Consider the following 24,668-nt stretch of genomic DNA (forward strand, 5'->3'; position numbering starts at 1 on the left):
TGTTTTGAGTTTAACTAAACTAATGTTTCATTTCATTCCTAGTGATGGAAATGCAGGAGAAGCAGTGAGTATCCTTTTATTTTAAAAGCATTTAGCATATTTATGTAGTTTAAAAGACATTGTATGTCATTTTTGAATTGGCAAATCATTCGTTCAATATTTGAAGTGGAGTAACATTAAAGCATGGAATTACTAGTACTAGTATTAGAATTAAGACTTACTAGTACTATTATCATTGCTTAAAATTGTGTTCCTTTGTCAAATTTTAAATAAACATTTTGCTTAATCATACAAAATTTTTTAACCTATTTAAAAATATTTGTTTACAGGATCCAGAAGATGAAAATAAAGTGCTGAATAGAAAAATAAATGAAAGAAATAAGAAAGCCAAAATGAAGATTGATAGGAAATATAAGAAAAAAGTAGAAGTAAGAGTTTCCATTTTATTTTTGTTACAGTTACCAAATATGTAATAATGCCTCATAACCTATTTAGTCAATACAACAGAACAATTTCTTTTTCGTTTTGCAAATCCCTGTATTTATAAAAATATGTTTGCATTAAGTTTAAGTTCCATAGCTTGGGTTTCTCAAACAAATAGGAGGCTAATAGTGGAGATTAGCCCAGTTTTGAATAAGAAAGCAACAGCACAGAAGAAGGAGCAGGTCCTGCCTCTGGGCATGTAGATAGGAATGACATGTGCTATGGTGTCTCCCTCAGGGAGATTGGAGCAGTATAGTTTAGAAATCTTTTTGCCACATTATAGGTATTGTATTTTTATCCATATTAAGTCTACTTGTTGATGATGCAAAAGCTCAGTTTTCAATTTTGCATAAAAACTCCCTTACATATTGCCAATAATTCTGCAGAAAAACAGATATCAGTGTCAAAATGCATGTAGATTTGTTTTAAAAACATAAAAATTCTATTGTAGTAGATCTAATGTTGATACTGTAAAGAAGTTGTCTGAACAATTTTGTTAGGTCCTTTTAGGCTTTAGTCAATAGTTTTATCGTAGAACTACAGTACACATAAATTAAGATAACTGTGAGCCCATACTAAACACCACGCTTCTGTAGTTAAGGTGGTAACTATATTTATTTGTAAGAAAATACATTATATTTAATGCAGTAACGGTGGCCTCTGGACGCTTAGAGTATTCAAAGCAGTAAAGCTGCTTTCTTGAAATGGCTGACTGGTGCAAAAGCAGATCAGGTTTTGCACAATTATATTAAACACCTGGCAAGTGTATAATTGCTTTGACAGATCTAAAATATGTCTTCAAACCAAATGAAAACACAACAGAAGGACCTAAACTCAGTGTCAGCAGAATGCTAAAATTAAACAAATTACTAAATTTCTTTTTCTTCTTTGACTATTTTTTGAGAGTTTTGCCTATCCCAATAAGCAGTAATGTTCAGACAGTGAAGTAATTCTGCACCGACTGCAATGGGTGGCAGCAGTTTAGAATGGAAAGGTAATCAGGAGAAATCACAAAATCAAAATAACAAGCCAAGGTTTGTAACCAAGAAGATAATATTAAAGAAAACAAAACTCAGAATGTGAACCAGAAATCATTTGGGGACAGTGTGGGAATTCATTCCAGAATACATTAACAAGAATGAACGCTAAAATACTTTTGTATGAAGAATCCACATGTGAACAATGTCATGCAATAATTAATAGAAAAGGTTTCAAAAAGACAGCAAGCACCCGTAACAAAACAATATGACTCAATAGCCTTCAGCATTGTTAATACTGCATTGAAATTAGAAAAAAAAGTAACCAATAAATTCATTAGTCCAAAACCCTGGAAATGATTTTCAAAAAAATAAAAGAGAGCAAGGGATAGTCAAAAGAAATCAGAATCACAAGGCAGTAATTTTTCCTGGACATAATCAAATTTTCTAGATATTTTCTCTGGGTAATCTCTCAGTTAGCATAATTTTGCAATTGAAAACATCATTCTAGAGATTGAAAGTTCTAACATCTTTATTTTTATATTTGCTGCAATGCTGTTTTGTTTTTCACGGACGTCACCATTTTGTTGCTTAGTTGCAACCAAGCAACAAGAGATTGCTAGAAGTGTGTCTCCATAAGGTGGTCCATACTGAATCATAAGCACAGCACTTTATAAGCTAGATCCACAAACTCATCCACTGTCCAAGTTGGTGAATATCAAAAGTTTTATTGTGCTGCCTCTGTAGTTGATTTTCTTTGGCTATTACTTTTTGGATTGTTTCTGTCTACAAGTTTGCCTTCTCTCTAGTTTTGATGAAAATATTATTTGTTTTTCTTGGTTTTGACCTTAGCCTGTATGAATACATTCATTTCCCAGTCCTTCTCAGCCTGAGCCTGCTTGTCTTGTCATTGGCAGCACGCATACCATATATAAAATAGTGCCTATGTCATCACATGCTAATAAATACATGCTCAAGGAATGGTGAAGCACACATTATAGCAATAGTGTTTTATTGCCTAAATTTTGTGACACTTCCCGAAAGCATTCCAGTCTGAGCATGTGGAATTATAAGCAAAGCAGTAATATGGAAAGGATACAAAGAAATTGTCAAATGCTATAGAATCCTAGCTGTCATTATTTGTCAGACATGGAGAACAAAACTGTCCTAAAACCTTGGCCACACAACAGTGCTACTGTACTGTCTAGTAATATAGTCTGTATATCTATTATTAACAAGACCTTGAGAAAAGATTTGGTCAAAAAACTAGCAAAGATCTAACACTGGAAATCAAGGAACCAATTATCAAAGTTAATAACAATAACCAAAAAATTGTAGTCAAAAAGAAATACTACCAGAAGACAATCACACAGTCAAAATGAAAGTCACATGTATTACTATGTTTGAATACAGTCTGATAGGTTGGAAATTAACTTGACGACCTTTATACCATTTTGCAAGGTGACATAAGTAATTGTATACTCCCACAGGATTATGAGAAGGATTAAAATAGTGTTCTTCTTTTGGCTGCTCAAGATCCCAAAATAGTGACGCCCAATTGAAAAAAAATGGCTGTTGAAAATGACAATAACAAATTAACAACTTCTAAGGAAAGCACAAAACAAATAATAGAATTTAAACTCTTGGGAACAGAAACATCCAAGACAATGTGATTTCAAATTTAATCCATCAGTTAAAACTCAGGAAAAATTAAAGATCACAATTTATAAAAGGTACATCTATACTAATAAAAGGCAAAGCCCACACTGACTGACTGACTCACTCACTGACTCATCACTAATTCTTCAACTTCCCGTGTAGGTAGAAGGCTGAAATTTGGCAGGCTCATTCCTTATAGCTTACTTACAAAACTTAGTCAGGTTTCATTTTATAATTCTACGCGTAACAGTCATAACTGGAACCTACTTATGTACATATATACGGCCATAGCCTGCAGCTCGGTTGCCGTGTGAGGCGGAGTTGCGTCCCTCATCATCACGCCTCCCACGTAATTGAGTGCCTGCCCATATAAGGCCGTCCGTCAGCAGCAATCCAATAGAAACACTCTGCCGCTAAATATTTGCGGGTGAAGGACTGTGCTTATGCAAACGAAGATGAGATGGTCAGGGTGGTGTTTGGTACAAACTCAGCGAAAGTGAGATTGAAACTCTTAAGTGCCGGGTCTTAGCTAACATTAAATAAAGCCGTGGACATCGCACGAGATAGCACAAGCACAGCTGAGAAACTTCGATGCATGTAGTCCGAGCAGCTCACGTGAACTGACTGTGAATGCAGTATGCAGAGAACAACGAAGAGCTCCAAAGAGCGCTGAATAAAAAACGCATTACACAATTGAGAAGGCAGCAAAAGAATATGAAGCGAGTGATGCATACAAGCATATTCATAAGTGCAGCTACTGCGGAAACAAAGCACGGTGTAAACCGTAAGTTTAAATTAAGTTTATAGACACACTGCCGCTGGCGTTTGTCATGCCTACGACGAATACTATATTCGCGAGATACAAGTTTAATGAGAAGGGTATAAACGAGACTTTGGATCACTTTGTAACGGAGTTAAAATTGCTGTAACAGAGTTAAACTTGCTGGTGAAGGACTGTGCTTATGCAAACGAATAGGAAAGCAAGGTGTAAAGCTTAACTTTAAATTAAGTTCATAGACACGCTGCCGCTGGTGTTTGTCATGCCTAAGACGAATACGATATTCGCGAGATACAAGTTTAATGAGAGGACGTGTTTGGCACAAACTCAGCAAAAGTGCGACAGAAACTTTTAAGTGCCGGGTCTGAGCTAACATTAAATAATTGCTGGTGAAGGACTGTGCTTATGCAAACGAATAGAAAGCAAATGTTACGTTATTTTTAAAATGTTTCCTTTTCTTTTTCATAACTTCTTTAACACACTTCTTCTTCGCTGCGAAGCGCGGGTATTTTGCTAGTATTACATAAAGCATGAATGTTCTAAATGGCAAATACCAAAATGATGACCAGGAAAAGGATATTTTTGAAGGAGATGGAAGTAAAAAAATTGTCTAAAACAGGGGTGGGCAAAGTCATTCCTGGAGGGCCGCAGTGGCTGCAGGTTTTTGTTCCAGCCCAGTTGCTTATTAAGAAGCATTTATTGCTCAAGTAATTCTTCTGCTTCATTTTAGTTGCCTCACTCATTAGGATTTTGAACCCTTTTTGCTTATTTTAGTCTTAAACAGCTGTTCTCTTGGTTTTTAATGGCTTTTTATTAGTTAAGATTCAAATGACAAAAGAAAGCAGCATTTCTCCATTTTGCTTGTTTCAATTTACACCTGTGTGTATTGTGCACTATTTGGCTTAATTAAATACTTAGGAGGACAGTGAAGAGAAAAAAGTGAAAGATAGAATATTATTCATACATTTTAGACTTCATATCATTTAGATGATATCATTAGAAAGAAATACAAATCTAGGATATGAGAATGGCCTGACATGGCAGAGTTAAAACACTAACAAGCCATGAAATTGAATTATTGGCAAGGGTTGTTTTCTAATTAAGCAACTGGGTTGTTGCAAAAACTTGCAGCCACTGCGGCCCTCCAGGACTGATTTTGCCCACCCCTGCTATAAAATCATGTCTAGTAACAGTGAACACCATTGCCACCAAAAATATGGCTGCAACTGTGAAAACAGGGTTACAAAAATAAAAAAATATGCTAGAAAATATCAAACAAAATTCTGCTTTGACAATATTTTAATAATATTTGAAAAACGAATCATAAGCGTTAACAACCGTGAATAAAAAAATATTTTTTAAAAGTAAATAAAGACAATAATAAAGCTCAAAAAAACTTAGTTCACAAATGCAAATATACAAAACAAATCCAATAAATACTAAGAAATTCCAAAAATAATAAGCAAGAATAATGGATTTAAATGTTAAACATGCAGACGGAGAAAACAAATGACCAAAGCACGACCAAAGCAAGAATCAAAATAAACAAATAAATAAATTAAAGAGTAGTTTAAAAATAGAAAAATGCACAAAACACAATTCCAAAAGTATAGTCAAAAGAATGTAACAAACATAAAAGCTGAGCAAATAAAACATAAAGGGTAAGAAGAGCAGTATATGTAAAACACACTAAAGAACAGTAAGGTGAGTAACCTGTTAACCTGGTTTCTTAAAAACTCCCGTTTATATGTGTGAGTCCCCTTAAACTTTTCCTTTGGCAAAATGGTCTGATGTCATAGAAATATGATATAAAAGATTAAACATCATCAATGACCGCCATGAATCTGAAAGCAAACATGGAGCCCATGTCTCTTGAGCAGTGTAGGGAATGTTATCTTCAAAAGTAACTTAGTTACATTACTCATTACTTACAAGTATGCTACACAGTATAGTTACCTATTATAAAATACAATGCATTCCGAACAGGGTGTGTTTTATTCATTACCTAATCTTCTTTTGATATGAAAAATTGTACATCTGACTGGCCAGCATCTATTATTTAATCCTAGGCTCATAAATCTTCATGAAACGGAGCTGAAACACAGCCAAATGTGATAATTTTTTTGTGTTTTATAAATACCTGTACTCCTTCATGTGCTATGATGTAAATCATGTTCAGCTGCTTTTTATATCCTTAAGCTTCTGTGTGCATGCAACACTCTCTTTCCTGCATGGCTGTGAGACTGGGAGATTTCAAAGATGTGGCATACCAGTATGTATGCTTCGTGCCTTATACCCAAGTGCTGCTGTTATAATAATAACACATGTATTTTAACTTCAATAAGATAAGAATTGTGTTTTGTTACTTACTACTTTAAAAAGTAATTAGACTACTTAATGCATGTTACTTTAAACCTGTTACCCCACTGCCCCCAAAATTGCGCTTCTGAGATTAGCACTGTATGTTCAACTCACTAACATAAATTTAACAATTTCTTAAATACTGAGACAGATTGTTTCATCCAGAGGAAGGAATAATGTGATCGCCAAAGTATATGTCTCAAGAAATGTATCTTTGTGGGCACTGTGGCTGCTGGAAGTGTGTGTGAAGGTAACACATACGCAGGCTAATAGAGTGCAACAGAAATGTGCAAAATATAAAATCCATAACTGTAACCTGGTTAAGGGTTTACATGGTCAAATAACTGGGTTACTCATGGAGAAATCTACATTTGTTAAATTGGCTTCTCAAAGATTAATGTCCTGGCTTCTCTAGCCTGAATAAGAGTTTTCATTGCATTTTAGAATCTGTATTTCTGTGAGTAACCATTCTATTAAAATGCATGTAAATGCATTACTAATACAGTGTGAATACAGTGCTGTAAAGTACATACTGTAAATACCACACTTGGTTAAGCTTTTATCACTTCAAACACAAACAAAATTCTCATTTATAAAAATCAACTGTCAAAAATTTAAAATGATCAATTACAACAGTACTTTCAGTTATTATATCAAATTGTGGGGTACTGCACTCAATATGTAATCTGTATATGTAACAAAATATGAACAGTGGTTGCAAGTAGCCAAAGCAGAACTTCCAGGCATTTCTGTAAATGTCTGACCTGACAGAATCTTAATTATGTTTGAACAGATCTATATGCTCTCAAGTATGTGTCCATTAAACTGCTATGATGTGACTTCAAAAAATTTTAGAATACCACAAAGTGAAATCTCAAAGCAAACATTTAGTTCAAGCATCAAGTAAATACAGTAGCTAACGAAGACTTGTATTCTTTATATTCTGTACCAAGTGTAGGCCTTACTGTAGTGAAGTTTGACATTTTTCGGGGTTCAAGTTTAACTTTATTGTCAAACCACACACAGCAATGCAAAGCAGAAAGAAATTGTGCCACCCAGCCCTATTATCTGTAAGAACAGCCAACAAAAATAAAAAAAAAGAGTAACATCAAGAATATTAAACAGATAATCACCAAAATGCATACATAATCACATACATACACCCTAAACAGAAGTTAATATGCACAGACATGTTATACAGTATATTACCCTGTATTAACAGAATAGCACCATACTGTATGTAAGAGTCTAACTGCTTGTGAGGTTAAACGTTTATGAAATCTGCCAGTTCTGGGCAATATACTTTGGTACTTCTTGCCAGATGGCAGAAGCACAAACAGTACATTGTGGGGGTGACTGTGCTCACTGATAATGTTGGTGGCCCTGGTTTTGCAGCATTTGTTATAGAGTTCCTCAATGGGAGGGAGAGACTTTTAATTCCAGCTTGGGATTTGTTAATATGAGTATATTGAACATAGTGTTATCGCACAAAATGTTAAACCCCAGTTTACACAACTATATGCCTAATATTACCTCATCCAATGTTTAAAAGGGGTCATAAACTGATGAACCCATTTGAATAGAATGATAATTTCCATGCTTGTCTAACAAACTTTTCTGTGTGACTTTCAATAAATTATTTTGTAAAAGAATACCCTCTTTAAACATTTCAATAAAGCTTGTAGTGGCCTTAAAAGAGAAATCTTTTTAAAATAATTATTTTATATGATTTACAGTATATACATTCTGTAATTTAAATTCTATACACACATACATATACACACTTACCCTTTAATTTATAAGTTATTTGTTTAATATTGTATTTTCAGACATTTCTAATGGGTTCTGAGGAGCATGGTGTCGAGAATACCCTGAAGGTATTTACAGTGAGTTCTAAGGAGTACTGGAATATCACACTAAAAAAAAAAAGTAGCCTTACAATTGACGAAACTGGTAAGATTTTCATCTTATAATCGTAAGTTTTTAAATATGCATTTAATCTCAGTTAATACTAACTTATGCCCAGTCTAGCTCATTATCTAGCTCATTATCATAATAAATCCTGGATAAAAAATACAGACTCTTCACACTTAGTTGATGCACTGGGAATGAACTGAGCAACGACAAGTTGTGTGGCAGCAATGTTATAACCACTTTGTTACCATCCTCACATTCTTCTTCTTATTAATAATAATAATAGTTAAATCTCTTTCTCGCAGGACGTATAACATTGCTCGTGGTGTGAAGGGGGGCAGCGAATGAACGCACTCTAAGGAGAAGCGGTTGGATCATCTGCTGGCTTGTTTCTGCTGCTGCTGGCGAGATCCGTATTCTGCTTGTCGCGCTGCGTGTTGATCATTTCAAAGCCTGTACAACAGCTGGTCACTTCGTGTCTCTGCTGCTCGTGTTGTGAGGGGGAGGTTTGGCTGAACGCATGCTAAGGAGTAGCAGTTGGATCATCTGCTGGCTTGCTGCTGCATGTTCTGCTTGTTGCTTGTTGTTTTAAGAGCTGGGAGCACATGATGTCTGTCTGCTAAAAGCATTCCAACAACTGCTAGGTTAGATTTCGGTGAACTTGTGTTAAATGTTGTCCCATTGCCTCGTCTCGCGGGACATCAGATTGTCTTCTGAGAAGATTTGAGATCACGTCTCGTCTCCCTAGTCTCCCTTCCAAGATTTTTTTTATAATAGGTGGCTGAACGCACGCTAAGGAGAAGCAGTTGGATCATCTGCTGGCTTGTTGCTGCTGCTGGTGAACTGCATATTCTGCTTGCCGCGCTCACATTGATCATTTAAAAGCCTGTACAGCAGCTATCCTTTTGCAACTTCGCATCTCTGCCGCTTGCGTTGTGAAGGGTGGTGGGGTTTGGCCGAATGCATGCTAAGAAGTAGCAGTCGGATCATCTGCTGGCTTGCTGCTGCTGGCGAGGTGCATGTTCTGATTCTTGCTTATCATTGTTTTAAGAGCTGGGAACACATGAAGCGTGTCTGCCAAAAGCATTCCAACAACTGCTAGGTTAGATGCCTGTGAACTTGTTTTAAATGTTGTCTTGCTGTCTTGTCTCGCGTGACGTTAAAGTATCTCTCACGGGACGTCAAATTGTCTTCCTAGAAGATCTGAGAAGATCACGTCTCGTCTCCCTAGTCTCCCTTCCAAGATTTTTTTTTATAATAGAGAGATAATAATATTATATTTGGCTGATGCATTTGTCCAATGTGATTTATTAAGTTCAGTATACATTCCAATTGTCACACAGTAAGGCAGAGACAGGAATTGAACCAGCAACTTTGTAGTTCACTGGCCAGTACAGTAAGTGCAGTCCAGTAAGTCACTAAAACAAACTTGCTAAACAATTTATATGTATTATTGACAATGTTATCATTCATGACTTTCTTTTCTCTTATACTTAACAGAACTCCCATCATTAAAGGGGTATTTGAGGGAGATCTATATCAGCCAAACAAAGAAAACAGTGGAAAATTATATTTCTGAGGTGTCTGGAATTATATCCTTTCTTAATGTCACTAAAGAATATGTTGGAGATAAGGTACATGATTTTATTTTTCTTGAGAGACATTCTTAAATTACCTGGATTCCCAGTTAGACAGAGCAAATGAATTACTTTCTTTTGTTTTATCTTGTTATATAGGATGGCCTCTAAGTAGCCTGTAGATGCAGGATTAATATAGAAAGGAGTAATAATAACAAGAGTAAACGGTAGCATTGTCATCAATGTTAAATCCTGACTGAAAAACTCAATCTTGTGAGAGGATCAGCATGATAGAATACTTATGCTATAGTTTTTATACTTCATTCTGTGCTTAAAAAGAGAACTGACATGTGTGACCTTCCAACTTATCAATTAATAAAAAGTCAAGGATAAGCAGACATATTACATATGAAAAAGGTTTTTTAACCCATAACATGTCATGTCATTAAGTGTGCACATAAATTATCTATTAAATTTTTCATGTTTCAGAAGTGCAATATATTTTGAAAACTTACCCATTGTAACCACAACAGGGTGCCACTACGCCCCAAAGCTCGAATACAATATCACCCAGAACAACTCTGGGTTTAAAATAATAGATTTTTATTTTCAACAACCTCTTTTTCTAGAGCACACAGCCCCAAACTCCACAATATCACTTTATAAATTCCTTCCTCTCCTTCCACTGCTCCTGGTGAATTTCGCCCACTGCCTCGTCACTCTGACTCTCTGATGTGAAGCAGTGCATTTCTTTTCTAGTTAGACCTGTGAATGCTTCCAGTGTCACTGCACTACATGTCAGGAGCACTTCCAGGATATGTGGAAACTGGTGTTGTCCTGCCCTGGCAGTGCCCTCTGATGGCACTCAAGGGCTGCACTTCCACTCTCTAATTCCCATGCAACCCTGCAGGTGTCCTGACTGGGATCAGCCTAGAGGAGCACTACCACTTTCTATTTGGAGGTATGAACTGCTCCTAATATCCATGTTCACCCAGTTCATTCACTATTTCTTGATCCCAGCCAGGACAAAGATTACAAGGCGTTCCAGTCGGGTTGTGCCTCCACTCCTGCAGTTTTTCCATTATGGCTTTCTGGCCAGGAAAGAAGTCATTCTCGATCCTGGCTGGGATGCCCCTCCATCTCCATGGCATTTATACTATGTACATATAGAGAATGTTTCAGGGTCAAAGTTAACAGGCCCTTTTTTAGAAAGTTTTTTTTCCCTGTTTTTTATCTATCAATTTTCCAGAGTCAATTAATAGATATATAGGGTGCACAGCAAGTATGCAGGACAAGGCTCATTTGCATACGCACACATGTTTAATAAAACTGAACAATTACAAGTTACCATTTAACTAGTACACATCAGTGGGGTAGAAAAAGAAAATTAGAGACATGAGGGAAAAATGGCAAAGACACAAAAAGCGCCACACAGGCAATGACTTGGAATGGGATTTGAAAACAAACTTCCATTTAAAATATTTCAGAATTTTAGTCTGATTGCAAATTTTTCTTTGTGATTTTATTGGCTTTTTTATTTTATTTTCAGAATAATGAGAATACATCTCTCTACATAAACTTGACCAAAAAACTTAAATATGAAATCCATACCTTGGATGTTTTCTTTGGCAAAATTCTACAAACTCTGGAGACGGAACTGAAAAATGGTGTGGATAAAGCTGAAAAGGATTGTCTAAAAAATCTCAACTCACTTTTAAAACCTGTAAGTAAATACATTATTAATATTTTAGCAGTATATATCTCTAAATTTGGCAAAAGGACAGCACATTGTGTAATTGGGCATTTAAGTTCATCTATGTTTTGTATATCTGACTTATTATTTGACTACAAGGGATAGTTAGGGAATGCAATTTATAGATCTGCTTTGGAAACCTCAAAGTTTGGAAGAGATACAAGAAGAATGGAGTATCAACTTTAGGGACTGTTATACTGAGCTTATAAAGAGAATCAAGGGATCTTAGGATAAAGTACAGGACATCAGGCTCAAACTCCCTCCCTCCCTCCATTAAAGCAGCTCATGAGATATCAGGGTAAGGAAGGTGGCTGCCTGGGTCCAGACAGTTTTGGTCACACATAAGGCTATACAGCATATCCAAGGTTTCCATGATTTTTAACCTTTTAATGGTTGAAGAACATTAACAGATGCTGTGTGGGCTTGGACCACCAGGAGCAGCAGTTAGACATCTATTTTGGATAACTTCACAATAGGGAGAGGGGTCTGCCTAGAATGCTTATTTATTCTGGTTACTGGGCAGGGTGGTCAAAACTTAGAAGGTAAATATATGTGAAGCAGAAGGAAGTATTGGCAGGGTTTTACCAAGAATATGGACGGATATTTCCTCAATAAAATAGATAATAACGCTTCCTTGTTAGTCATGTCTGAATGGGGAGTTAGATCTTCTTAACAGGGCAAAATCACTATAAATCATTTATTCAAAATGTATAATGTTGCTTATAACATTCTCTAAACAAATTAAAGTGCCTACATTGCCTTGGCAGGAAAAGATGAACTTCAGTGGCTATCATCAGACCATTAAGGCTTTGTGCAAAAATTCTGGAAGCTTTCGTTCATCCAGAGGAGATTTCATTGATCTCAACAATAAACTGACTTCTCCCATTTATGCAACCGTGAATAACACCATCAAAAGCACTTTCCAGTAAGTTTATTCTCAATTGTCTACTCAATTATGTACTTTGTTATTTAGTAGGAAATGTTAATCCTATTACCTATTAATGGACTAAATATTCAGATTAGTTTAATAAATTTTGTTTTTTTGGTCATAGTGCTGCACAATATTATTTTTATTTTTTATTATGGATAGGATTAGAAATGAGTACATTAGAGGGTCAGCTCAACTTGGACGGTTGGGAGTCAAAGTCAGAGAGGTGAGATTGCGCTGGTTTGGACATGTGCAGAGGAGGGATGCTGAGAAAATTGGGAAAAGGATGTTAAGGTTAGAGCTGCCAGGTAAGAGGAAAAGAAGAAGGCCTAAGAGGAGGTTTATGGATGTGATGAGAGAGAACATGCAGGTGGTGGGTGTAACAGAGCAAGATGCAGAGGACAGGAAGAGATGGAAAAAGATCACCGCTGTGGCAACCCCTAACGGGAGAAAAAAAGAAGAATTATTATTTGTCTGATGCTTTCATATAAGGTGACTTACAACATCTGAGATATGATCTATTATATTTTTTTGCTTTTCCAATTGGAGCACAAGCAGGTAAGGTGACTCACTTAAGGTCGCATGGTATCAGTAGTGAGATTTGAACCCACAACCTGACTGTTTGATGTCCAAAGTCTAAAACCACTATGCTATACAAATGAGTAACAAAGAGATAGTATTTGAACACATAAAATACTATGATACAAATATATAATTAATGCCTACCTGACACTGGAGGAGCAAAAAGTAAAAGATGTTTTCTGAATGTTTCAGAACAAAGTAAATTCTAGAGGACTTCTGTTGCAGTTTTTTCTGCAATGGGCTGGCATTCCTTCTTATGTCCATTGCTACCTGGGTAGACTCCATTGAAAGACCCTGAATTTTATCAAGTGCGTCTGATTATGTTATGTAGTATTGCAGTTATAATGTTGTGTATCATGTTTTATTTTTTATTTTTTTGTTTTAATTTTGTCTACTTTAACTTTTTTATATATCTGTTTAAAGACATCACTGGAAGAAAGTTTATTCTGTAATCATGCATTTACGATTTTCAACAACTAATACCTTGCTTGACCTGTTAATGGCGCAATAAATGATTATGACATAATATTTTTTTCAAAATGTAAATATTGAGCTATATTCACAAAAAGCTGCTTAATTTCTCATACTACATCTTTGTGGAAGGTTTTTCATTTTTATACATACTCTGCCGTCATAGAACTTTTGCTCTCCTGCAAAAAACCTAAAGGATGACCAATAGCTTGCTGCTGTCTGTTCTTCTGAGCAAAAACTATAAAGGGTTAAACCCAATTGCAAAGGACATATGCATCATTCTTAGCCTAACGTTATTGCAGATACAATTTTGAAATCACAAGTACTACTGCTTTATGATGGTGATTTTTAAATTTCAAATTGACTAATATGCATAATTCATATCTGTAGGTTCAATGCTTGTACCAAAAGAAATATAAAAGGAAGCCTGACCTTGCTTCAATCAAACTTCCTAGAATATGAGGCATTCAAATCAAAGAAAACTGCCCAGTCTTACAGGCTGATATACATTAAAACTGAAGTATGTATGACTTTCTCAGTTATGCTAATAAGGTTATGAATTAAATATTTTAAAAATAAATAACATTTACAGCCACACAAAACTGAACTGTGCTTAATGCTGTGCTCACAAGTGTTTCATTTTGTCTTGATAGTGATCTTGCTTATTATTTATTTAATCCACATATTCGAGATCTCTCTATAAATTATTCATTCAACAAATTTCATTTTAGCATTTTGCATTTATTTTGTTCCATAAATATGTTAATTTAGCAGTTGTTTTAGCTGGAATATATTTTCACAAAAGGATATATGATGAACCACTTAAATAATGTCGCTTCTTTACTGAAGTCAGTTCTTTTTGAACATGCATTTATTTAAAACATAGTATTCCTTAAGCATGTCTGATTCGGAATGTTCCTGTTTTGGTCTGTTGTACATACTGCGTCCTGAAAGTTATTGTCGTCTTATCTCTTTCAGTCATACAAATGCTATCCCACCACCCTCCAAAGTCCAGTTTAATTTAAGCTTAGAACAGGAAAGGTCACAGATCTTAATCACACTGTTTGGGTGACTTCATTCATGACTGGTTTTAAGTTCAAAATCAACACATAAAATAAAACCAACCTTGGTGGGTGGCCTAAGCTCTACCTGCACTGGAGTTACAGCATGTTAAATATGTCATGTGTGGTGCAATAAGCTCACCAGGTGTAATACAAAGTTATTGTACATTGGAAATATGTCCAAGTGCATAGCATTTGTGCCACACTGCTACTTCTCTCATTTTCAATAATCCTTCATCCTTCATTCTCTCTCTACTCTGATACATCATTCATATCTGTTATACTTCTTTTGTATCTTTTTCCCATACAACAGGGGTGTATTAGTTTGTTCCTGTGGGTGTGCAAGTGGGTACAGGTTTTTGGTTCCAAATTAATTTCACTACTAGAAGCTAATTATTGCTTCTGGAGAAATTAGGGCTTGTGCATCATTTTAGGCTTCATTTTAGGTAAACCAGTTGTTCTTTTTGTTTTAAGCATTTACTGTTTTAATTACTTATTGTTTTCTTAAGTAGCTGCAAATTAGCAAAGAGATGCAAATCACAAAGAATCAGTTCACTATCTAACATGGTCCCATTGTCACCTGCATGTGTTCATTATGAAATTTCTGTTATAATAAAAAATTAGGAAGGAGAAGAACAGCAAAAAAAAGTGTCAGTGTTAGTAATCTGCCCTGGATGACAAATCATTTTGGATAATATCAGTGTTGTGCAAAAATATGCAAGATAAAAATAACTTGACACAACAGAATGAAAACCCTACGAAGCTATAAAATTAAATAGATTCAATTGTCAGCATGGATTGACACATTTCTCTCAAATGTTTCTTTAACCTTATTCCAGATTTTGGAATGTAAAGACTTCAATTATTCATTTTTTTGTTATAGATTTGTGTTATGGCATATTATAAATTAATTATCATTCATTTTTATTTGAATGCATTGCCATCTTTTTTTCTGCTGTGGGTGCCGCTATTTTGTGCAAGTAAGTGACTTCAGGTTGTTAGGTGAACCTGAGTTCAAGTTCAGTGACATCACATGATCAGTTTTAGCTGATTATTCACTACATTCATTATCTGAGTTTGATCATTTCTTGCACTAAAAGTGTTTCAGGTTTTGAATTAAATGGCTATGGATTTACAGTCAACCCTCGTTTATCGCGGTTAATCCGTTCCAGACTCTGCCGCGATAAATGAATTTCCGCGAAGTAGAAACCATATGTTTGTATGGTTATTTTTATATATTTTAAGCCCTTATAAACTCTCCCACACTGTTAACATTATTAGAGCCCTCTAGACATGAAATAACACCCTTTAGTCAAACGTTTAAACTGTGCTTCATTACAAGACAGAGATGGCAGTTCTTTCTCACAATTAAAAGAATGCAAACATATCTTATCTTCAAAGGAGCACCGTGAAGAGCAGATAATGTCAGAGAGAGCACTCGCTAAGGAAAGCAAACAATCAAAAAATCAATACGTACTTTTAAGTATACAGAAGCACCGCGATAAAGCGGCATTTTGTAGAGGAGCGTCCTATCTTCTAGGCAAACAGCCACTGTGTAAACAGCCCCCTCTGCTCACACCCCCTCCGTCAGGCAGAGAGAGTCAGAGAGAAGCAAACAAAACAAGCGCCACGCGGGAAGCATATCTTTTAGCATTGAGGAGTTTTAGTTAATATGTAATACATGCTCTGATTGGGTAGCTTCTAAGCCATCCGCCAATAGCGTCCTTTGTATGAAATCAACTGGGCAATCAAACGGAGGAAGCATGTAACCTAAATTAAAAGACTCATTGTCCGCAGAAAGCGGCGAACCAGCGAAAAATCCGTGATATATATTTAGATGTGCTTACATTTAAAATCCGCGATAGAGTGAAGCCGCGAAAGTCGAAGCGCGATATAGCGAGGGATTACTGTACAACTGTTTCTCAATTGTGACTGTTGTCTATGTTTCAGGTTTAGATGTTTCTTATGCTTGATTTCCTGGTTTTCACAAAGTTCATTTACTGACTTCTGATTAATCTTCTGCCCCATTTTTAAATTTTTCTCCATGTTCTACAATTTTTCATCTCTTGACAGAACAGAATTTCTCATGTGTTCATTTCATAACAAACATACCACACAGCTCCACAATTAAATTATACTGCTCCTAAGAATGCATCTTGTCTTCTCTCCAGAAGACACACAGATACTGTAGTAGACCTAATGTGCCCCATAATACTTAATAAAGCATTAGTATAATAAAACCACAGATGTCACCTAATATTAGCCTAATATCTTCCTTCCATAGCACATTTGCCCATGAACGTTTTTCTGTTCACTTCAAACAGTGTACCAGTGACCACTCTATGGATGTTCCAGTCCAAAGCAGAGCAATCATATAGTACGTCTGCCCCATCATATTCTAAACTTAACAAAAAATATAATAAGCTGCCAAAGCATATATCATTCTATCAGAATTCAATTTCTATTGAGCTAAGGCAGCAGTAAGCAGAGATATATGACCCTGTGTGCACATCAGACATTCAAATGATAAAGATGATAAACTAATAAAGAAAGGCAGACAACAGCTGAACGTCTCTACTTGCCTATAGAGAACAGAAGGGCAGACTCTCATCTCCATCTTTATATATAGTATATGTGAAAACAAATCAGGTCTGAATAACAGTACATCTAAATATCACCTGTGTGTATGAGGTTGTTCTTAAAGAGAAAAACTGCTTATTTTTCTCAGTTGTATGCATTGTCCTTCAGACACTTTAATTAAATTATCACTCTAAGAATTATAGTGGAAGCTCTAACAAACAATATTAATAGAATGTTGGGTAATATTAGTTATAATGAATCATTTATGATATTATGAATTGTTTTCCTTGTGTTCTGCTTATAGTTAAGAAGAGTATTGGTGTTATTGGAAAAAAAAATTCTCCACAGAAAAATAATTATATACAATAGTATCATGCAGTCCATTCTGGAGGTAATGGAACCAGTTTATAAAGGTAATGATTTAAGTTGTCTCTGAAGTAAAGCCAAATTGTATAAAATAATGCTTTCTGCATATTACAATTTCATAAGCTGTGTATAAGTTGAGATAGTTTCTTTAAGGATGTTAAAATGGGCATTGCGGGTAAACATGACTAAAAACTTTTAGCCAGGACTCAGGTTTGAGTATTGCCTGAGCCTTTTGAGGATCATGCACAGCATCATTCTTTTTATACTTTGTGATTTACAAATTTGGATACCTATATCACAACAGTTATTTTCAAATGCAAAAACTAAAAACTATACTGTAGCTGCTGGTAAAGAAGAAAATTTAAAAGGAAATGTTTTCAGATCTTGCATGTTACATTTTAGAAGTTAAAAATGGATCACTTCCATCTCTCAGAGTGCAATGTTACATTACACAACTTTTCCAGCAATTTTCAGTTGTAGACTTATAATCTAAGCAAGTCTAAGGACAGTCATGTACTTTAACATCTTAGCAAATCAGTCCAGCCATTCTGTGGTACCTTTGATTTTGTCTTAAGTCATAAGAATGGGCTTTTGAGCAAGAGAGCTGACAACCATCGATCACTCACCCAGAAGTACAATGTAGCTATGAGCAAAAGCCAAAGTGGGTGTTTTGGACTTGACACACAGGAAAGAGGCTCATCTGTGTGGAGTAGCGTGTTTTATGTACCACCACAGAATGAAAAAAAGAAACAAGAGGGCACTGAATGCAGCTAAACTTGCAAGACATAAAATAAATTAGGCCTTGGAATAAACAGTGCATTTGATGTACAGTTCTGAAAATAAATAAATTAAGTTGTATTACAGTATGTGGTATAAATCTCTCATCCCTAACCTGATGGCTACTTTTTGAAAGTTTGCTTTTTTATTTAGCAACTTTTAATTTTAGAACATTAACTCAAAGTAAAGCAAAGAATGTTTAACATCTATCCATCTATCACAACCTGCAATACAAGATCAGGAGGATCAGAGGCTGGCTCGGAATCATAGGCTGTAAGGCAGGAATCTCTCTCTGTAGGCTTTTAAGATAACCTCACATGCACATTTTAGAAACATGGGCGGAAAACCAGAATATAAAGAGAAAAGTCGGTGCAGACTTAGGAAAAGATGTAATCTTAACACAGATGCCAATAGCATCAGTATTTGAATCTAGTGTTCTTGACGTGTGAGGCTGTAGTGTTAACCAGTGCGCTCACATACCAGTCGTACTACATGAATAGTAAGTGTAAATCATAGCACAAGACAAGACATATGCAGATTTAAAAGCATTTGCTGAAACACTTGTTTGAATGGCTGGGCATGGGACTATAAATATAACAAAGTGCTGTACACTATATTAGCGCAAAGGTTGTGGACACTTGAACATCACACCTCTATGGGCTTGTTGGACATCTCATTCCAAAACCATGGATTTGAATTTGGAGTTTGCCCCCCACACTTTGTGGCTATAACAGCCTCCACTTTTCTAGGAAGGCTGTGTCTGTGAGAATGTGTCCATTTAGCCAAAAGAGCATTTGTAAGGTTAACAACTGATGTCAGATGAGAAAACTTCACAATCAGTGTTCTAATCCATCCCAAAAGTATTCAAGAGAGTTCAGGTCAGGGTTCTTCACAGGTCACTCCTGCTCCTCTACACCAAATTCATCAAACCATGTCTGTTGGGACCTGATTTTGTGCACAGGGCACAGTCATGCAGGAGTAGAAAAGGGCCTTCCACAAACTGTTGCCACAAAGCTGAAGTGCACAAGTGTCTCAAATGTTTTTGTATGCTGTAGCATTAACAGTATCTTCCACTGGAACCAAGGGGCCTAGCTGAAACCCTGAAGCACAGCCCCAAATATTTTTCCCTGCTCCACCAAACTTTACAGTTGGAACTCTGCAGTACAGAAGGTAGTGTTCTCCTTGCATCTGTTGAACTCAGACATATCCATCAGACTGCCAGATAGACCAATAATAGCAAGCTTTATACCAGTCCTGCCGACACTTGGCATTACGCATAGCAATCTTAGGCTTGAGTGCAGCTGCCTGGCCATAGTAACCCATCTTACCGAAGCTCCCAACACACAGTTTTTGTGCTGATGTTGCTTCCAGAGGTAGCTTGGAATTCTGTTGTGAGTGATGCCAGAGGGGATAGGTAATTTTATGTGCTATGCACTTCAGTGTGGTCTTCACTTTTGCATGGTCTACCACTTTGTGGCTCAGCTGTTGTTGATCCTTAACACTTCCACTTCACAATAACAGCACTTACAGTTGACCAGAGCAGATCTAGCAGAGTAGAAATTATAGTGTATACAGCAGGCACTACGTGTATGTGGGATTAATCTAAAGCCACAACCTTAAGGCACCCTAAAAGGTCACATTTTTAAAATACATTATTTATTTATTTATTTTTAATTTTATTACAATCCATACAAAGCAATCAAGTTTTTACAAAAACAAAAATTAAGTTAAGAACAGATCAAATACATTATTAATTATATTGTATTCATTATAAAGAGCAAAGAAAATTAGGAAAAAGAATTTCACTGAAGCTGAGATTAAAATTTTTATCAAAAGTGAAAAATGACTAAGAAATTATTATTAAATGGCTTAAAGACAAATAATATTAATTTATTTTTATAAAGTGTTTATTTAAAACATTACAACCATACTAGATTGCTACAGGTGTCAGTTGCTGGAAAGTTGTGAGAGTTTTCATGAATATCTATCTATTCATTTGCTGAACCCAGTTATTCCAAGCAGTGACGTACACAAAGGGGTGGCCACTGTGGCTCCAGCCCAAGTCCAAATATATGGTGCCATGCTCTGTTAAAGTGAATGAAACTGTGCCTCGGTGAACCCTGCAATGGACTGGTATCTTGGCCTGCATTGGTTCTTGGAACCCGTGCAGATTTTGAATTTTTTCTCCAGCCGTTTGGAGTTTTTTTTTTTTGTTTTTTCTGTCCTCCCTGGCCATCAGACCTTACTTTTATTCTATGTTAATTAATGTTCCCTAATTTTAATTATTTATTGTCTTTTTTTCTCTTTCTTCATCATGTAAAGCACTTTGAGCTACATTGTTTGTATGAAAATGTGCTTTATAAATAAATGTTGTTGTTGCTTGTGATAGGCTTCACAGTATTTGTGAGTCTGTGCAGGAAGAGCAGTTAAGGGGATGGAGTATAGCAATCATGTATATTCCGCTTTCATTCCTATAAATTAAAATATACTCACCTAATCTTTTTTTTAAGATGCCAGTAAAGTACAAGGCCCAAATTCAATGAATAAAATTCAGAAAATGTTTGAAGAAAAACTGAAAGAATGCCAAAGTACCATGTTCAAAGAAGCAATGAAAAACATGCTGGCTGAGTTTAAAGACCTAAACGTGAGTGAAATTTCAGTTTTTATTTTGTCTCAAGGAGCAAATGATATAAATTAGCGCAGGTAAGTACTTTGATCTAAAAATGTCTTTGGATCAACTGGGGCAACAAGCATGAAAAATGGTAAGACATCAGTCGTCCTAAAATAAAGGCCATCAAAATATCAAATAATCTTACGTGGCAAAATTAACAGCATATCCACTGAACTAAAACAACATTTGTTTATTTTGAATAGCTTCAAACATTAGAGTAATTTAGGGTGATCTACACATACTAAAAGAAATAGTACAATTGCAAAAATAAAAAAGAAAGAAAAAATATAAATTGAATAATCTGATGATTCATGTATGCATTGTTTATAATGTCAAATGTTAGTATCGACTTTAATAACATATACTATGATCAGATGGCTAGAGAGGAGAAGAAGAAAAAAAAAAACTCCAGTTGGTTGTGAGTACTGAAGAAAAAAGATGCAAGTGCCCATATTTAACAAGTGTCTCAGAGCAGAACTGTCCAATTGGCTCAAAGAGCTCAGAGTGACGCAAATGTAGCCCTACTTATCAGTTTTTCTAATTTAGAAAACTACTCCTAACTTAATTAGGACGTAGGAGACATCATGAGCTGTTCTAACTCACTTGGTGCTGCCAGCAGATGGCATTCAGACACGGATCGACATTCACATTCCAGGAAAGACAGAATATTTTGAAAACACTGGACAACACTGTACTCATAAAAAATATTGATTTGACAGAGATGTAATAATATTTGTAACAAATCTTGTGTGTCACATGATCACTCCATTTACATGAAGAAGCCTTGGGCTGTCAGCCAATATGAAACTATTGGTAACATTACTTTTATTGATTATGGGCAAAATGTAGCTTTGCAATAGCAATGATTTGAGTATATCACAACTAGTGCTGGGTAAGTTACTTTTAAAAAGTAATATATCAAATGTTATATGTTACTTAAAAACAGTAATAAAAATATTCCAAAAATGTTAGTAGTAGTAGTGTGTTATGTTTAATATTATATTACTTTTATTTATTCACAAATAAATATGAAGCTTTCAAAAACAGGCAGTAAGCACATCCTTCAAAATAATATATCAGGCTTGTAAACATATCTGGAGCTGAATATGTACTCACAAGACAAACACACAATAGTAATTATATCTTTTTTCAATATAATAACAACAAAGCAATACATAAATAAAATATATTTTAGGTATTGGTCTTAAATGAACATTGATGAACTCTGGCACACAAAGTTGTCCATTTTGATATATTAAACATAACAAAATTTTTGAGATCTATTAGGACTGTTTTTCTACTCTGAAAAGCTTAATAAACATGGATACTGATATTTCAAGGCCAAAACACTACCAAGCCCCACTAGGTCTTTCTACAATTCTACATGGGACAACTTTACTATATACATATAATGAAAAGTCATAAAAGATTGAATATAATGGGTGTCATTATAGCTGTGCTGTCCTTCATCCATTCCAGTACCGATCTTTCTATGCCTATAAATGGAACTTTGTTAGAAATAATTCATAGAAATCAGAGTGTTTGTGAGCAAAAACAGTAACTTTAACATTAATTATATTAGTAAAAATGTTTTAGTATATTGGTAAGTATAGTAGTTAAATACTTACCAAAGTTTTTATTTATAATTATTATTTAATCCCTTAAGACTGATGTCATAAAAACTCTAGAAGATAAAATGGAAGCATCCATGAGGCTGGCACTGGCACAGTTTCCAGAGGGATTGCATTTACCAGGTAACACATAATGATTCTTTTTTCAATATTTTTACTGTATGTATGTAGAATCATCTCATAAAAGGGAAACCCTACCCCCTAACCATTTCTACAAACACTAAGCCTAACTCTAATTTTTAAAAACAGACTTACACTAGAGAAATTTACAGTCACCATTTATCAAAACATGCAAAGTTGTGTTTTAAACTAAGGAAAGGATCCTATAATTACATATAATCAAGTAATGGTGGACAGTAGCCAAGGCTTTATAGTCTGTATGAGAGGTCATGTTGCCATTTACTCGTACTTTATATTCTTCCCTTTTCTTAGATTCCACAAAGGAACTGGAGCAGATGAAGGCACTTTGTGATACTATAAACCTTCAGATTTTTAACTGAAAGTTCAACTGACATACAGTACATATAGGTGCAATTCCTAATTTATTGTTTTAGATACTAGCAGGTTTTATTTTATTTCAATGCATTAATATTTTATTTTGGATACCCATAAATTTCATAAACAGTGTGTAAACTTCTTAAAAATATAATTTGTTATGAAAGTCTCAAAAGAGTCTAACAGAAAAATGACACAGCATTAGGTTTTATTGTTAACCTTTTTACCTAAATATATTATAACACAGTTGTTTTGATCTATATTGTCGATTTTTACTCATGATTTTGCTGAAAGTCTTGTGTTTCTTAATTGTATTTTTAAATTAATGCAATATAAATGTGAAAATTAATTTAGTTTTTATTTTATAACACTTTACAAAAATCAGTGTGGCTGATTTGCTTAAATTGTGTTCATTAGCCACAGCATTTAGAGATATTTCAGATGAGTTTAGACTATCTTATGATAAACTATCTGTTATTTCCTGTATTAAAATCTGTTCAATTATAAGAATTTTAATGCTCTCTCTATAACTCAATGGGAAAACAGTATCTTATATTATCTAAAGCTAGAAAAAGTTTAATTTTCTTTGTGTGGAACTGGGTTTAGTTTCTTTACATTTCACCAGAGAGGTGACATTCCACGTCCCAAGAGCCAACTTCTGTAGCCGAGGATCGGACCGCCAAGGTCCCCGCCTTTGGCCACCACCCAACTCACACTGTACCCAACCTCTTTGGCCCCTCCCATAGGTGGTAAGCCCATGAGAAGGGGGACCCACGTTGCCTCTTCGGGCTGTGCCCTGCCGAACCCCATGGGTCCAGGCCCAGCCACCAGGTGCCTGCCATCGAGCCCCACCTCAAGGCCTGGCTCCAGATGGGGGCCCCGGTGACCCGCGTCTGGGCGAGGGAAAACGCCGTCCAAATTTTTTCTTCGTCATAAGAGGTCTATTGAAGCACTCTTTGTCTCTCAGTCATCCGGGAGGGGCTCAGAGTAGAGCCGCTGCTCCTCCGCATCGAGAGGAGTCAGATGAGGTGGCTCGGGCATCTGATCAGGATGCCTCCTGGACGCCTCCCTGGTGAGGTGTTCCGGGCATGTCCAACCAGGAGAAGACCCCAGGGAAGACCCAGGACATGCTGGAGGGACTATGTCTCCTGGTTGGCCTGGGAATGCCTTGAGATTCTCCCGGAAGAGCTCGAAGAAGTGGCCAGGGAGAGGGAAGTCTGGGCCTCTCTGCTCAAGCTGCTGCCCCCGCAACCCGAACTCGGATGAGCAGAAGAGGATGGATGGATGGATGGATACATTTCACCAAAAATCATTAATGTTTTTCAACAATACGTCTGTTTGGCTCCTGAATTAGCTCTTCGTTCTCAGTTAGGATGCAGGTTTTAAAGAGGTTAATGTTTTTAAACTTATTAATAAAACTGTTATTTGTTTCTCTAATATATATTTTAAGTTTCTTAATTTTGTTTCACTGAAACTTACACTTGATTGTCATATCATAACACTTCTTTTGTAATACATATCTTTGGAACAAATAAAATATTATGTATTCATTAATCATGTGCAGTAAATATCAACATTTCAGTGATCAGTCAAAATTACATTTT

At 35.7% G+C, this 24,668-nt stretch overlaps 1 protein-coding gene across 1 annotated transcript; it reads left to right on the forward strand.

Annotated features, from left to right (window-relative positions):
• The first annotated feature begins 370 nt into the window (after positions 1–370).
• Positions 371–23,761, forward strand: LOC120518164 (nuclear GTPase SLIP-GC-like). Its single transcript, XM_039740798.1, has 10 exons — positions 371–428; positions 8,088–8,211; positions 9,673–9,806; positions 11,299–11,472; positions 12,270–12,427; positions 13,874–14,003; positions 17,429–17,537; positions 20,778–20,911; positions 22,605–22,692; positions 23,002–23,761. The coding sequence occupies exons 1-10, from the start codon at positions 393–395 to the stop codon at positions 23,067–23,069; spliced, it is 1,155 nt and encodes a 384-aa protein (XP_039596732.1). The 5' UTR covers positions 371–392; the 3' UTR covers positions 23,070–23,761.
• Positions 23,762–24,668: the final 907 nt, after the last annotated feature.

The sequence above is a fragment of the Polypterus senegalus genome, chromosome 17 (assembly GCF_016835505.1).
Source record: "Polypterus senegalus isolate Bchr_013 chromosome 17, ASM1683550v1, whole genome shotgun sequence".
Classification (NCBI taxonomy): domain Eukaryota; kingdom Metazoa; phylum Chordata; class Cladistia; order Polypteriformes; family Polypteridae; genus Polypterus; species Polypterus senegalus.

Excerpts from the sequence above, each read along its gene's own strand:
- LOC120518164 (XM_039740798.1), top strand. The coding sequence starts at position 393 with ATGAAGATTGATAGGAAATATAAGAAAAAAGTAGAA. Across the intron at positions 8,212-9,672 it reads CCTTACAATTGACGAAACTG|AACTCCCATCATTAAAGGGG; the intron begins GTAAGATTTTCA and ends TATACTTAACAG. Across the intron at positions 11,473-12,269 it reads TCAACTCACTTTTAAAACCT|GAAAAGATGAACTTCAGTGG; the intron begins GTAAGTAAATAC and ends TTGCCTTGGCAG.